The following is a 13,080-nucleotide window of genomic DNA, read 5'->3' on the forward strand; positions in this document are numbered from 1 at the left end:
ACTATTAATAATAGCAAAGACATGGAACCAACCCAATTGCCCATAAACAGATGACTGGCTTAAGAAGTGGTAAATGGGGAGGGAAGATGGCGGTGACTGGCTGGCTGGAGAGTCTGCGGGCGGCAGAGAAGACGGCGCTGCTGCAAGACGGGAGAAGAAAGGTGCATTATTTGTTCCCAGATGGGAAGGAAATGGCCGAAGAATATGATGAGAAGACAAATGAACTACTTGTGAGGAAGTGGCGTATGAAGAGTGCCCTGGGAGCCTTGGGCCAGTGGCAGATTGAGGTGGGAGAGCCAGCGCTCCCAGGAGCAGGGAGCCTGGGGCCTGAACTCATCACGGAAAGCAATGCCAATCCCATATTCATGCGCAAAGACACCAAGATGAGTTTCCAGTGGCGAATTCGAAACCTGCCATACCCTAAGGACGTTTACAACGTCTGTGTGGACCAGAAGGAGCGCTGTGTTGTCGTCAGAACAACCAACAAAAAGTACTACAAGAAGTTCTCCATTCCTGACCTAGAAAGATACCAGCTACCTCTGGATGAATCCTCACTGAGCTTTGTTCACACCAACTCCACTCTGATTATCTCTTACCAGAAGCCAAAGGAGGTCCTGGTAGCTGAGTCAGAGCTGCAGAAGGAACTGAAGAAGGTAAAGACAGCCCACAGCAGTGACGGGGACTGCAAGACTCAGCAGCTGCCACCTGAGCCTGACTTCTGACACTGGGTGGGTGAGGCTTTGCCTGTAGGCCTGTGAGACTTCCGGCTTGGGCCTTTCTGGCACAGGGGCAGCCTCTCTTCTCCCAGGAGCTGACTAGGCTTTGTAAGAACTGGGCCTCAGGGCATTCCTAGCCCCTAGGCCGTGGTCTTCCCTCCTGAGTAAAGTAATTCTGAGTCCAAAAAAAAAAAAAAAAAGTGGTAAATGTATATAATGGAATATTACTCAGCCATAAAAAAGAATGAACCAGTCATTTATAGCAACATGGATGAACCTGGACAATTAAGTCTGAAGTAAGGCAGATAAAGAAAGAAAAATATATCACTTATATGTGGAATCTTAAAAAAAAATAATAATAATACAAGTGAATCTATATATGAAACAGATTCACAGACATAGGAAACAAACTTACAGTTACCAAAGGGAAAAGGTGTCAGGGAGGGATAAATTAAGAGTATGGGATTAACAGATCCTAGCAGAAGGCAATGGCAACCCACTCCAGTACTCTTGCCTGGAAAATCCCACAGACAGAGGAGCCTGGAAGGCTGCAGTCCATGGGGTCGCTAGGAGTCGGACACGACTGAGCAACTTCACTTTTACTTTTCACTTTCATGCACTGGAGAAGGAAATGGCAACCCACTCCAGTGTTCTTGCCTGGAGAATCCCAGGGCCGGGGGAGCCTGGTGGGCTGCCGTCTCTGGAGTTGCACAGAATCGGACACGACTGAAGCTACTTCGCAGCAGCAGTATATATAAAATAGATAAGCAACAAAGATTTACTGCATAATACAGGGAACCATATTCAATATCTTGTAATAACCTATATTGAAAAGTAATCTGAAAAAATATATATGTATATAACTGAATCACTTTGCTGTATACCTGAAACCAACACAATACCTCCATTTAAAATAAGAGAGTAAGAATGTACGCAATTATGGGGGGAAACTGCAAGAGTGAAGACGCAACGAGGAACTGACAACTCAAAGGTTATTAACCAGCTCTGATCTGGGTGAACAAGTTGAAGCTTGCAAGGATATCTGGAGACTAGGACCACTGCAGGCTGTGTAGGAAGTCTGGTGTCGAAGTCTGAGAAGTTGTTGTCCCTTTGTGGCTGCTCTCTCTGAGTTCTCAGTGAAGCCTCTGGAGTGAGCCTGCCCTTGGTTGGGTTTCCCTTGGTGAGTAAGCCAGCAAGTGGGGAAAGGGAACTGAACACAAAATCAGAAGAGTGGAATGAACTGGAACTTTCAGGTCCCTCTGTGTCTGTCTCTTAACATCTCTCACTTCACCTCTCAAGTTACAGCACTTCACTTTTGGCCACATTTAACCTGGAAGCATAGAAGAAAGGGGATTCTGGGAAACGTAGTTTCCAGCAAGACCACATTGTTGATAGAATAATCCATTCTGCCACCCTACTTACTCTGCTGCCACCCCTGCATAATGCTTCATAATGGAGTGACATAAAATAACCCAACCCTTGGTATCTTGTGCTATGCTCTTTGTCTAGCAGATATTCCTGTTTGTTAATTTTCTTGTACATTTTGAAAGAGCCATGCAGTACATGACAAAGAAAGGAAATGCTTTTATTGCCTCAAACTGTCTCCTTTTATCATTCACCCCTGTAAGCTTCTCAAGGGTATAAGATCAGGGATCAATCACATCTTATGTGTTGTCTTTTACTCTGAAGGATACCACTCACCTCCCATTTCAATTATGCGTCAAGCAAAGGCAACGATAATCTGATTCTGATTCTCCTTCAGCATTGTCTGAGTGGAGCAAAATGTAAATTATTTATATATAATGTGTTAAGAAAGAAATTATATCCATCAGATCCTGCCATGATTTTGGAAATGGACTTCCAAAGCTTGAAGTATATATATTTCCTATTTAAAAATGATAGCCACTGAAGGTAGGTGAACCATGAACTCAGATTTTTTAATGACTAAGCAGTTCAAGAACATGAGTCTTTTTAAAACTCATTGGTAGAATTTCAGTAGTGACTGAAATAACTTGAATTTGTTTACAATGGTACCCATATGGGATCAGTTACTAATCCTTTTGACTGTGTTCCAACAATAGCAAACCAAAACTTTTAAAAAGGTTTATTAAATTTATGTTTGTGCTATAGATTACAGATGTTGTAGAACAATACATCCCAGTATGCCTGAATCTTTTACAAAGATTTTAAAACTCTCCAAACATAAAAAATATATATTAAATAAATCAAATCCAGTATTATCCCTACAATATAAAGCATGAAAACATTTGTAATTAAACTGAGTTTCAAGAAATGGGGTTTGGAGACATCACTAAATACAATCCATAATTCTTTCATTTAGTTGCATGAGACTTTGGCAAGTGGTTAATAGGCAAAGAGGTAAGAAATGAAATGGCAAACCTCAATCCTTTAAAACTCTTACAACTTCATCTACTAATTTAAATTAGATGCAGACTTGTTAATATTACTTTTGCTTTCAAATATTAAATGCAGAAAACTAATTTACATTTTATAATTAAACTTTCAAGGAAGAAATCCTTGCTGAATGGGGCTCCTCTGTTTAGTCATGTGTTTTTCATCATTGCCTTTTGAAGAAATCCTTTGGCCTCGTTACTATTTGAGGAAAGATCATGCCTTCAGCTTTGTTCCTCTGCAGGAACTGGTATCTGTGTCCTGAGTCCAGATTGTCTCTGCAAAGATCCCTTTGGGCACTACAAGACCTCATTGAGACCCTTATTAGATCTTAATGACAAGGCTATCCTATGGATATACACCAGTTAGTTTTACATTGTCTTCCCTTGGCTTTCTATTTCAGATGGGGTGACTGGCTTGAAAGAACTGGCTTTTCTAAGAGATCTGGCTGAACAGAACTCAGGGAAGTATGGCGTGCTGGACCGGATAGCCTTGCCTGTGATTAAGGGCAGCATGATGGTGCTGAACCAGCTGAGTAACCTGGAGACCACAGTTGGCAGGTTCTATACCAACCTTCCCAACCGGATGATTGATGAAGCTGTCTTTAGCCTCCCCTTCTCTGATGAGATGGGAGATGGTGAGTTTGGAGAACACTTCCTACTGAAGGAAAGCAAAAAGAAGTGGACATGAGTCAAACAGTAACTTTTAAATGTTGTTCAGTATTTGCCATGTGAGCATTAGGGGGAGTGGGCATCCCTTTCTCTGGTCAAAGGATTGTGTAGCCTCCCCGCCACTGGCCCAGTGAGTACTATGCTCTAGAGCAGAAATCCGCAGCCTTATTCCTTCCTCATTGCTCTAGCCTCAGTCAACATAATGGGTCTTGGGATGGGAGGTGGGAGGGAGGTACAAGAGGAAGGGAACTTATGTATACTTACGGCTGATTCATGTTGACGTCTGGCAGAAACCAATACAACACTGTAAAGCAATTATGCTCCAGTTAAAAATAAACAATTAAAAAACAAACCATAATGGGTACATCTAGAAGCTTTGTGAGGATTCCTCTCAATCTAAAAGAGAATTTGGTACTAAAGAGTAACTTTGCATAGCAAGTGGTAATTAAGGCAGAAGTGCTCGGGATTCAGCATCAAAGGCAAGGCAACACAGTGTAGTCAAATAGATACAGGCTTGACGTGGAGAGGATTTCAAATCCTACTCTACCACTTGTTATTTTTGGTAATGTATTTAATCTTGTTACCTCACATTTGGTTATCTGCAAAAACACGACATCTTTCATGCAGTAAATCTTTGGGTTATTAAGTTCATAAGATTTCAGTTCAGTTCAGTTCAGTCGCTCAGTCACCCATGAACCACAGCACGCCAGGCCTCCCTGTCCATCACCACATCCCAGAGTCTACCCAAACCCATGTCCATCGAGTCGGTGATGCCATCCATCCATCTCATCTTCTGTTGTCCCCTTCACCTCCTGCCCTCAATCTTTCCCAGCATCAGGGTCTTTTCCAATGAGTCAGCTCTTCGCATGAGGTCACCAAAGTATTGGAGTTTCAGCTTCAACATCAGTCCTTCCAATGAACACCCAGGACTGATCTCCTTTAGGATGGACTGGTCGGCTCTCCTTGCAGTCCAAGGGACTCTCAAGAGTCTTCTCCAACACCACAGTTCAAAAGCATCAATTCTTCAGCGCTCAGCTTTCTTTATAGTCCAACTCTCACATCCATACATGACCACCAGAAAAACCACAGTTTCAGTTCAGTTCAGTTCAGTCACTCAGTCGTGTCCGACTCTTTGTGACCCCATGAATCACAGCACACCAGGCCTCCATGTCCATCATCAGCTCCTGGAGTTCACTCAGACTCACGTCCACCGAGTCAGTGATGCCATCCAGCCATCTCATCTTCTGTCGTCCCCTTCTTCTCCTGCCCCCAATCCCTCCCAGCATCAGAGTCTTTTCCAATGAGTCAACTCTTCACATGAGGTGGCCAAAGTACTGGAGATTCAGCTTTAGCATCATTCCTTCCAAAGAAATCCCGTGGCTGATCTCCTTTAGAATGGACTGGTTGAATCTCTTTGCAGTCCAAGGGACTCTCAAGAGTCTTCTCCAACACCACACTTCAAAAGCATCAATTCTTCAGCGCTCAGCCTTCTTCACAGTCCAACTCTCACATCCATACATGACTACTGGAAAACCATAGCCTTGACTAGACGGACCTTTGTTGGCAAAGTAATGTCTCTGCTTTTGAATATGCTATCTAGGTTGGTCATAATTTTTCTTCCAAGGAGTAAGCGTCTTTTAATTTCATGGCTGCAGTCACCATCTGCAGTGATTTGGGAGCCCAAAAAAATCAAGTCTGCCACTATTTCCACTGTTTCCCCATCTATTTCCCATGAAGTGATGGGACCAGATGCCATGATCTTCGTTTTCTGAATGTTGAGCTTTAAGCCAACTTTTTCACTCTCTTTCACTTTCATCAAGAGGCTTTTTAGTTCCTCTTCACTTTCTGCCATAAGGGTAGTGTCATCTGCATATCTGAGGTTATTGATATTTCTCCCAGCAATCTTGATTCCAGCTTGTGTTTCTTCCAGCCCAGCGTTTCTCATGATGTACTCTGCATAGAAGTTAAATAAGCAGGGTGACAATATACAGCCTTGACGTACTCCTTTTCCTATTTGGAACCAGTCTGTTGGTCCATGTCCAGTTCTAACTGTTGCTTCCTGGCCTGCTTACAGATTTCTCAAGAGGCAGGTCAGGTGGTCTGGTATTCCCATCTCTTTCAGAATTTTCCACAGTTTCTTATGATCCACACAGTCAAAGGCTTTGGCATAGTCAATAAAGCAGAAATAGATGTTTTTCTGGAACTCTCTTGCTTTTTCCATGATCCAGTGGATGTTGGCAATTTGATCTCTGGTTCCTCTGCCTTTTCTAAAACCAGCTTGAACATCTGGAAGTTCATGGTTCACGTATTGCTGTAGCCTGGCTTGGAGAATTTTGAGCATTACTTTACTAGCATGTGAGATGAGTGCAATTGTGCAGTAGGAGCATTCTTTGGCATTGCCTTTCTTTGGGATTGGAATGAAAACTGACCTTTTCCAGTCCTGTGGCCACTGCTGAGTTTTCCAAATTTGCTGGCATATTGAGTGCAGCACTTTCACAGCATCATCTTTCAGGATTTGAAACAGCTCAATGGGAATCCCTTCACCTCCACTAGCTTTGTTCGTAGTGATGCTTTCTAAGGCCCACTTGACTTCACATTCCAGGATGTCTGGCTCTAGATGAGTGATCACACCATCATGATTATCCAGGTCGTGAAGATCTTTTTTGTACAGTTCTTCTGTGTATTCCTGCCACCTCTTCTTAATATCTTCTGCTTCTGTTAGGTCCATACCATTTCTGTCCTTTATCGAGCCCATCTTTGCATGAAATGTTCCCTTGGTATCTCTAATTTTCTTGAAGAGATCTCTATTCTTTCCCATTCTGTTGTTTTCCTCTATTTCTTTACATTGATCACTGAAGAAGGCTTTTTTATCTCTTATCTATTAGTGTCCAAAATATCTTTCAGTAATAATTAAGTGGTCTTAGGTTTATTATTTTGTTTTTTTATTACTACTATTATTGTCATTAATATCCTGATTTCACAAGTTACCCATAATACAATGTCAGGTAAAGTGTCAGGTAATCTTCATATGATTAAGTTTTTAGTCTTTAAAGCAGGAAAAATAACATTTCCATCAAAGTAATTGTGAAGATTAAATGCACTAGTATATTTAAAGCATTTAGAGGAAAGCCAGGCCAACACTATGTGCTCAGTAAAGACATAATTTTTTCTTTTCCTCCTCAATTTCTTGCTTATCCTTTTCCCCTACATCCTTCCCTCTCATCTTCTCTTGATAAGGAAGTTTAAGAGCTAGCTAATTACTAGGCAAACAGCATCACCATATGAGATCTTGTTTTTAAGTTCCATTTACTAGGAATTTTCACAATATTCAGAGAAAACTCACATATAAAAAGTAATAAATGTTATAGAGGCTATGATTTATAGAAGTTCAGTAGATATGTTCTTTCTATCGGGAAGAAGCATGGTAGCTACTGACACACCTCAATTTCTTTTTCCTTCCTAGTTCTGGCAGGGCCAACAGATGTGTTTAGAATAGAAACTCATGCCTTTACATAAAGTTATTTCCCTTTATAGGGAAATGTCAGGTCTTAAATGCGAGTGGCAATTTACGCATTTTACCAATGTGGCTGAGTGCCAGTCAGGCATTTTGTCAGGCAGGGATGGACAAGACACATACCTCACCCTCAAGAAGTATTTTAATCAGATAAGAGAAAAATAGATCAATGGAACATGACAATTCTGTGTGAAAGGAATTGAGACAGGTATCGAGACTGAGTCTTGATCAAGCAGAGCGGATTGTGTAGTCAAGTTCCGTTACCGTTAGCGGTATCAGATAGAGTGGGACCCTTCCCCAAATTTTCCATCCAGAAGCTACCATGTATGCTTTAAATTAAATTATATGCAAAGCTGATGCTTCCCAAAGTTTAGTCCTTGGGGCCGGTTTTATGACTCCCATGCAGTGGGTTTCAATCACTATCTACTGATCTGCTGTGTTCCCCTACTAGAGTGTAACATATTCATCATTGTACTTTCACTCCCTGGAATTACTGGGTGACACTTCCTCCAACTCCATGACAAGGGGACCCTCAGTCTAAAGAAACTCATGTTTAGATGGTTCTAATTCAAAATCTCCATAGATTCAAGTATCAGTTACTAGACATGTTTCTTTTAAAATGCAAGTCTATGTACTTTAAAGTAGGGAAGCTCAGCATACTTTATTTGCCACAATGGGATAAAGAGTCTTCTGTCCAAACTGATAATTAAAAAGTAAGACTGCCTTTCTTTTATCAAGCTTGCTGTCAGTATGTCCAGAGGAGAACAGAAATTTGAAGTGAGCATGTGGTCCCCGAATATTTCTGTTGCACTTTCCTGCTCTGTGAAAAAGACTCTCTTCTTAGACTAAAGCCCAGGGGAATGTGGCATGCAGACTGTGACCTCAGTCTCCTGGCCCTCGTAGTGATGCTCCCATCACTTATAGGGATACCTGAGCAAAAATCTCCAAAATGTATTTTTATTTTTTTTTATTTTTTTTCAAAATGTATTTTTAAAAGCTTCTTAGATAACTATTATTTTAAAATGTTTTAAAACCAATAGATAGCATTCTGAAAATTGACTACTTAAAGAATGCTTCTGAATTTATAATAAATACCCATTGCACAGCTTTTCTTTTTTCTTGTCTTACTGAGGTATAATTAACAGAGCATTAGTTTTAGGTGTATAAAATGATGATTTGATATTTGTATCTATTGCAAAATACTGCAGTAAGTTTACTGTATACCAACCACTTCATGTAGTTATAATTTACTTCTTGTGTTGAGAACTTTTAAGATCTACCCAAAGCAACTTTCAAATGTGCAATACTAGTAACTATAACTATAGTCCCTATGCTCTGTACATTATATACCCAAAACTTACTTGTCTTACAGAAGTGTTGTATCCACTTCTTCCTTCCAAGTGGTACCTTTAATTGGCCTTTGCAGTCACAACTCAATAATATTTTGAGTGGACATCAGACACTATTCTCTCTGTAGAAGTCTTCAAGGTGATTTAAATCCCTTTCCTAGGTGTTGATGAAAGAATGGCTTTCTGCCATGCTCGTAGGCATGAACATGTCATCAAGAAAGGCAGTCTTACTTTTCAGTTATCAGTTTGGACAGAAGACTCTTTATCCCATTGTGGCAAATAAAGTATGCTAAGACATAAGAGCAAGATGGAGAGAAACTATCCATCTTTTGGTTCTAAATTTTATTTAGAACCATGTGTTGTTGTTCACTCACTAAGTTGTGTCCAACTCTTTGCAACCTCATTAGAACCATGGGATTGTAGAATTGTCAGGATCCTAGAGATCTCTTTGTCTCAGCTCCCCACATAACGCACAAGGAGACACATTCAGAGAGGTGGCACGTCTTAGCCAACTCAGTAGCAGAAATGAGAAGAGAGCCCAGTTCTTCTGCTGCTCCAGGCAATGCATTGACCACTGTTCATGCCTTCTACTCCTGTAGGTCTTCCTCCCCTTGGCTTTTCTCTTTCCCTGTTTATCCTATTATATGGCCTATGAGCTAAGAATGGTTTTTATGTCTTTAAAGATTTGTTAGAAAAAAAAAGAAAAAATATGCACCAGAGGTTAAATAGCTCACAAAGCCTAAAATATCTACTATCTGACCATTTATGTAAATGTTTGCAAGCTTTTGGCCCAAGGGACTAGAAATACATTTCCTTAGAACTTTAATGTCTCCTCTAACTGCTCTAAGTGGCCAGATCATAAGATTCTGTACCTTTCTATGTTTTATTTTTCTCATTATCTTTCTGGGTTTTTTTTATAGGATTCATTAATAAAATAGAATACCTAATAAGCTTTCCTTTATCCATAATCTCTTTCATTTAACATCCCCTAGAAATGAGTAAGGTGAGCTTGCTTGGTGGCTCAGCAGTAAAGAATCCACTTGCAATGCAGGAGACATGGGAGGCGGGTTCAATCCCTGGGTTGGGAAGGTCCCCTGGAGAAGGAAATGGCAATCCACTCCAGTATTCTTGCCCAAAAGCTTCCATGGACAGAGGAGCCTGGCAGGCTACAGTTCATGGGGTCACCAAAGAGTCAGACATGACTGAGTGACTGAGCCCAGCACAGCACAGAAATTGGTAAGGTAATTAGTTCTGTGTCCTTTAAATGAACATGAAGATCAAGGCTCAAAGTTAGGTCCAGTATCATATGTATGATACATAAAGGGCATAGTTGGGCTAGAGCCCAGAATGTTAGATTCTTTGTCCAGTGGTCTTGCAAAGTCAGTTGAATCATCCCCACTTCGGAAGTAGAATGATATATATGTTGCTGATGTTTTGTATGGATCTGGAGTGTCATATACTTTTAGGTGAAAAAATAGTGGAAAAGGTACAAATTGCCTCCATTTAAGTTAATGAAGATGTCTGAATTCCTAAAGAGTCTATTTCCCTCACTCATAACTCCTTTATGCTGTCAGCAAAGGCAGTGCTTAGCTACTGTGGCACACAGGAAACTTCTTCAGAGCAAACTAAGATGCTGTTTGCAGCCTTTGCAGTGCCTAGAGCACAGCACCAGCCTTTGTTCAGTGCCTTCTCTGACATATTTGGATTTTTTATTTTGTTTTAACCCATAGGTTTGATAATGACTGTAAGTAAACCCTGTTATTTTGGAAACCTCCTTCTGGGAATTGTAGGTGTGGACGTGAACCTGGCTTACATCCTTGAAGACGTGACGTATTACCAAGACTCCTTGGCTTCCTATACTTTCCTCATAGATGACAAAGGTAATCTACTAAAACTTACAGAGGAAAGAACGGTTTCTTTAACATCCAGAAGAATAGTCATCTGCAGAGATTCTGATACTCACAAAGTAGGAAAATGATGGTATTTGTAGAAAAAGTGTCACTAGGACTACGTATTTGTCATAGAACACCATAACGATGGCAGAATGAATCTGAAGATTGTGCGTTTGTTTCTATCTTGTGTTGAGGGGTAGGTAATAGCTACTTATAACCGTCAGGAAATTAAACTTGAGGATTGAATGAAACAAAGAAGTGATCCTTTGGATCTCTTTTTGGTCTATTTTGTTTTCTTAATATTTACTGACATTAAGGTTTATGTGATAGATTTTATAAAATGAAAACCAAATGGTCAGTACCTCCCAAATATTCTTGATTAGGGAGATGTTCAATAAGTTAAGACATCTTGCTACACTTCCAAAGTTTTATGCAAGAAAACATAAAACAAGTTCAGGTTTTATTGGACTCCTGAGTTACAGACTGAGAAGCTGAGTGTTGAACAGCCCTTTCAGAATATCCCACGTTTCAAATCTATGATCAGCACGTTTATTAGAATCAGTTCTTCCTACAACGTTTCCCATAGTGTGTGTGTTATTTTTTTTCTTATTTCAGGGTATACCCTTATGCATCCATCTCTTACCAGGCCATATTTACTCTCAGAACCCCCCCTTCACACTGACATCATTCATTATGAAAATATCCCCAAATTTGAGCTGGTTCGGCAAAATATCCTGAGGTAAGGAAAAGGTGAAGGTCATAATATCTCATTTTTTCCTCTGAGAATAGGATCTATTGAGGTCAAATATGAGTGTTTATAGTAAATAAAGCAAGTATGTAAATTATTTTAATGTTATCAAGAGTATGGTTTTTGATATAAGGATAGTAGCCAAAATTTTGTTTACTGTAAAGTAGGTAAGATCTCTTAGAACTATTATTTGGGGTGAATGTCTAATAAATCAAATTCTTATGTTCACATTGCCTTTAGTTGCAAAATCAGATATATCTCATCTCATTTTTAAAGATACTCCAGTTATACCAAGTTGGAAATTGTTGGCAAAATAAGAGGTTAAGTTGAGGACCAGCTCTAGAGCGTGCCAAAAAATAGCTTGGCAAAGCACTGTCCATTCCAAGTTGACAGCACAATCATATACAACATTTTCTCTTGAAATAAGGAACAGATTGGATTTTTTCCAACCATGATACATTATTTTGGCAGATGGTAACCTACAGAGAAACGGGTCTTTGTGCTCATTGGTTGTAAATTAATGACTGACTGATTTGAGACAAGTTAGTCTCTGGAAAGAATTAGAATCAGGGGGCAGGGGTAGAGAGGAAGGAATGTTTTCAGTACAGAGCTGACATAATGCTTTTACAAAATTGAAAATCTCATATTATCTCTTTCAAAAGTGATGAGCTTCATTGCTTTTCAAAATCAGGAGGTGGTCAATGACTCACAGCATCTTCCCTGCCTTTAATTAAGTGCTTCATTTTATCTTTTGCCTGAAGTATTTCATTCTGTTTGCCAATGCAGCCTCCCTCTGGGCAGCCAGATTATCGCAGTCCCTGTGAACTCATCTCTGTCCTGGCACATAAACAAGCTGAGAGAAACTGGAAAGGAGGCCTACAATGTTAGCTATGCCTGGAAGATGGTGAGTGCGAGGAAGCCTCCTTTGCTTCAAGGAGGTGCAGAATGCAACATTCCTCCTCATGCAGAAATTCTAGGGAACTTCAGTCTGGTAATGTTACTAATCTGTTTTAAAGTGATTGGAAAAAGAAGAGATTCCATAGAAATGTTGTTTTTTTTTTTTCCTTTTTTGTTTATAAAACCATTAATTACTCATGATGAATAAATCAAACCATATTTTAAAAAAATAGATGGTGAACTCTGCCCTTTCCCTTCCTGAGTTTGACCTCCCATTTCCCAGAAGTAACCACTTTGATCAATTTCAGGAAACTACTATTCACACACAGGCATGTATCTCTATGTGTGAAAACACATTTAATGGCTCTGTACTACATTATACAGATTGACCAAATTTCTTCTGAGTCACATGAATACACAGTTAGATTGTATCCAGTTGGAGCAAGGAGATCAAGCCAGTCTATCCTAAAGGAAATCAACCCTGAATACTCATTGGAAGGACTGATGCCGAAGCTCCAATACTTTGGCCACCTGATGCAAAGAGTCAACTCATTGGAAAAGAGCCTGATGCTGGGAAAGATTGAAGGCAAAAAGAGAAGACAGCAGCAGAGGATGAGATGGCTAGATAGCATCACTGACTCAATGGACATGAGTTTGTACAAACTCTAGGAGATAGTGAAGGACAGGGAACCCTGGTGTGCTACAGTCCATGGGGTCTCAAAGAATCAGACACAACTGAGCAACTGAACAACAGCAACAGTTTGTTTTTTTATCATTTTCAGCTTAGATTGTGGAAGCTGGGCATTGAAAAGGAGATACAAAAGCGTGAATGTCCTCCACTGATGCCAAGGAAGAGAAAGATTTAGATTAGAATGTGTACT

General features: G+C 40.2%; 2 protein-coding genes across 3 annotated transcripts in view; both read left to right on the forward strand.

Moving 5' to 3' along the window:
- CACHD1 (cache domain containing 1) overlaps positions 1–13,080 on the forward strand; it is a 239,856-nt gene that overhangs the window by 183,541 nt on the left and 43,235 nt on the right. For both annotated transcript variants that reach the window (XM_012167056.4, XM_042249227.2), the window contains exons 9-12: positions 3,532–3,765; positions 10,393–10,542; positions 11,170–11,293; positions 12,089–12,206. In XM_012167056.4, coding sequence (XP_012022446.3) covers positions 3,532–3,765; positions 10,393–10,542; positions 11,170–11,293; positions 12,089–12,206 — 626 coding nt within the window. The remainder of the gene's footprint in view (positions 1–3,531; positions 3,766–10,392; positions 10,543–11,169; positions 11,294–12,088; positions 12,207–13,080) is intronic.
- Positions 77–3,485, forward strand: LOC105611720 (protein DPCD). Its single transcript, XM_060400204.1, has one exon. The coding sequence runs from the start codon at positions 87–89 to the stop codon at positions 720–722; it is 636 nt and encodes a 211-aa protein (XP_060256187.1). The 5' UTR covers positions 77–86; the 3' UTR covers positions 723–3,485.

The sequence above is a fragment of the Ovis aries genome, chromosome 1 (genome assembly GCF_016772045.2).
Source record: "Ovis aries strain OAR_USU_Benz2616 breed Rambouillet chromosome 1, ARS-UI_Ramb_v3.0, whole genome shotgun sequence".
Classification (NCBI taxonomy): domain Eukaryota; kingdom Metazoa; phylum Chordata; class Mammalia; order Artiodactyla; family Bovidae; genus Ovis; species Ovis aries.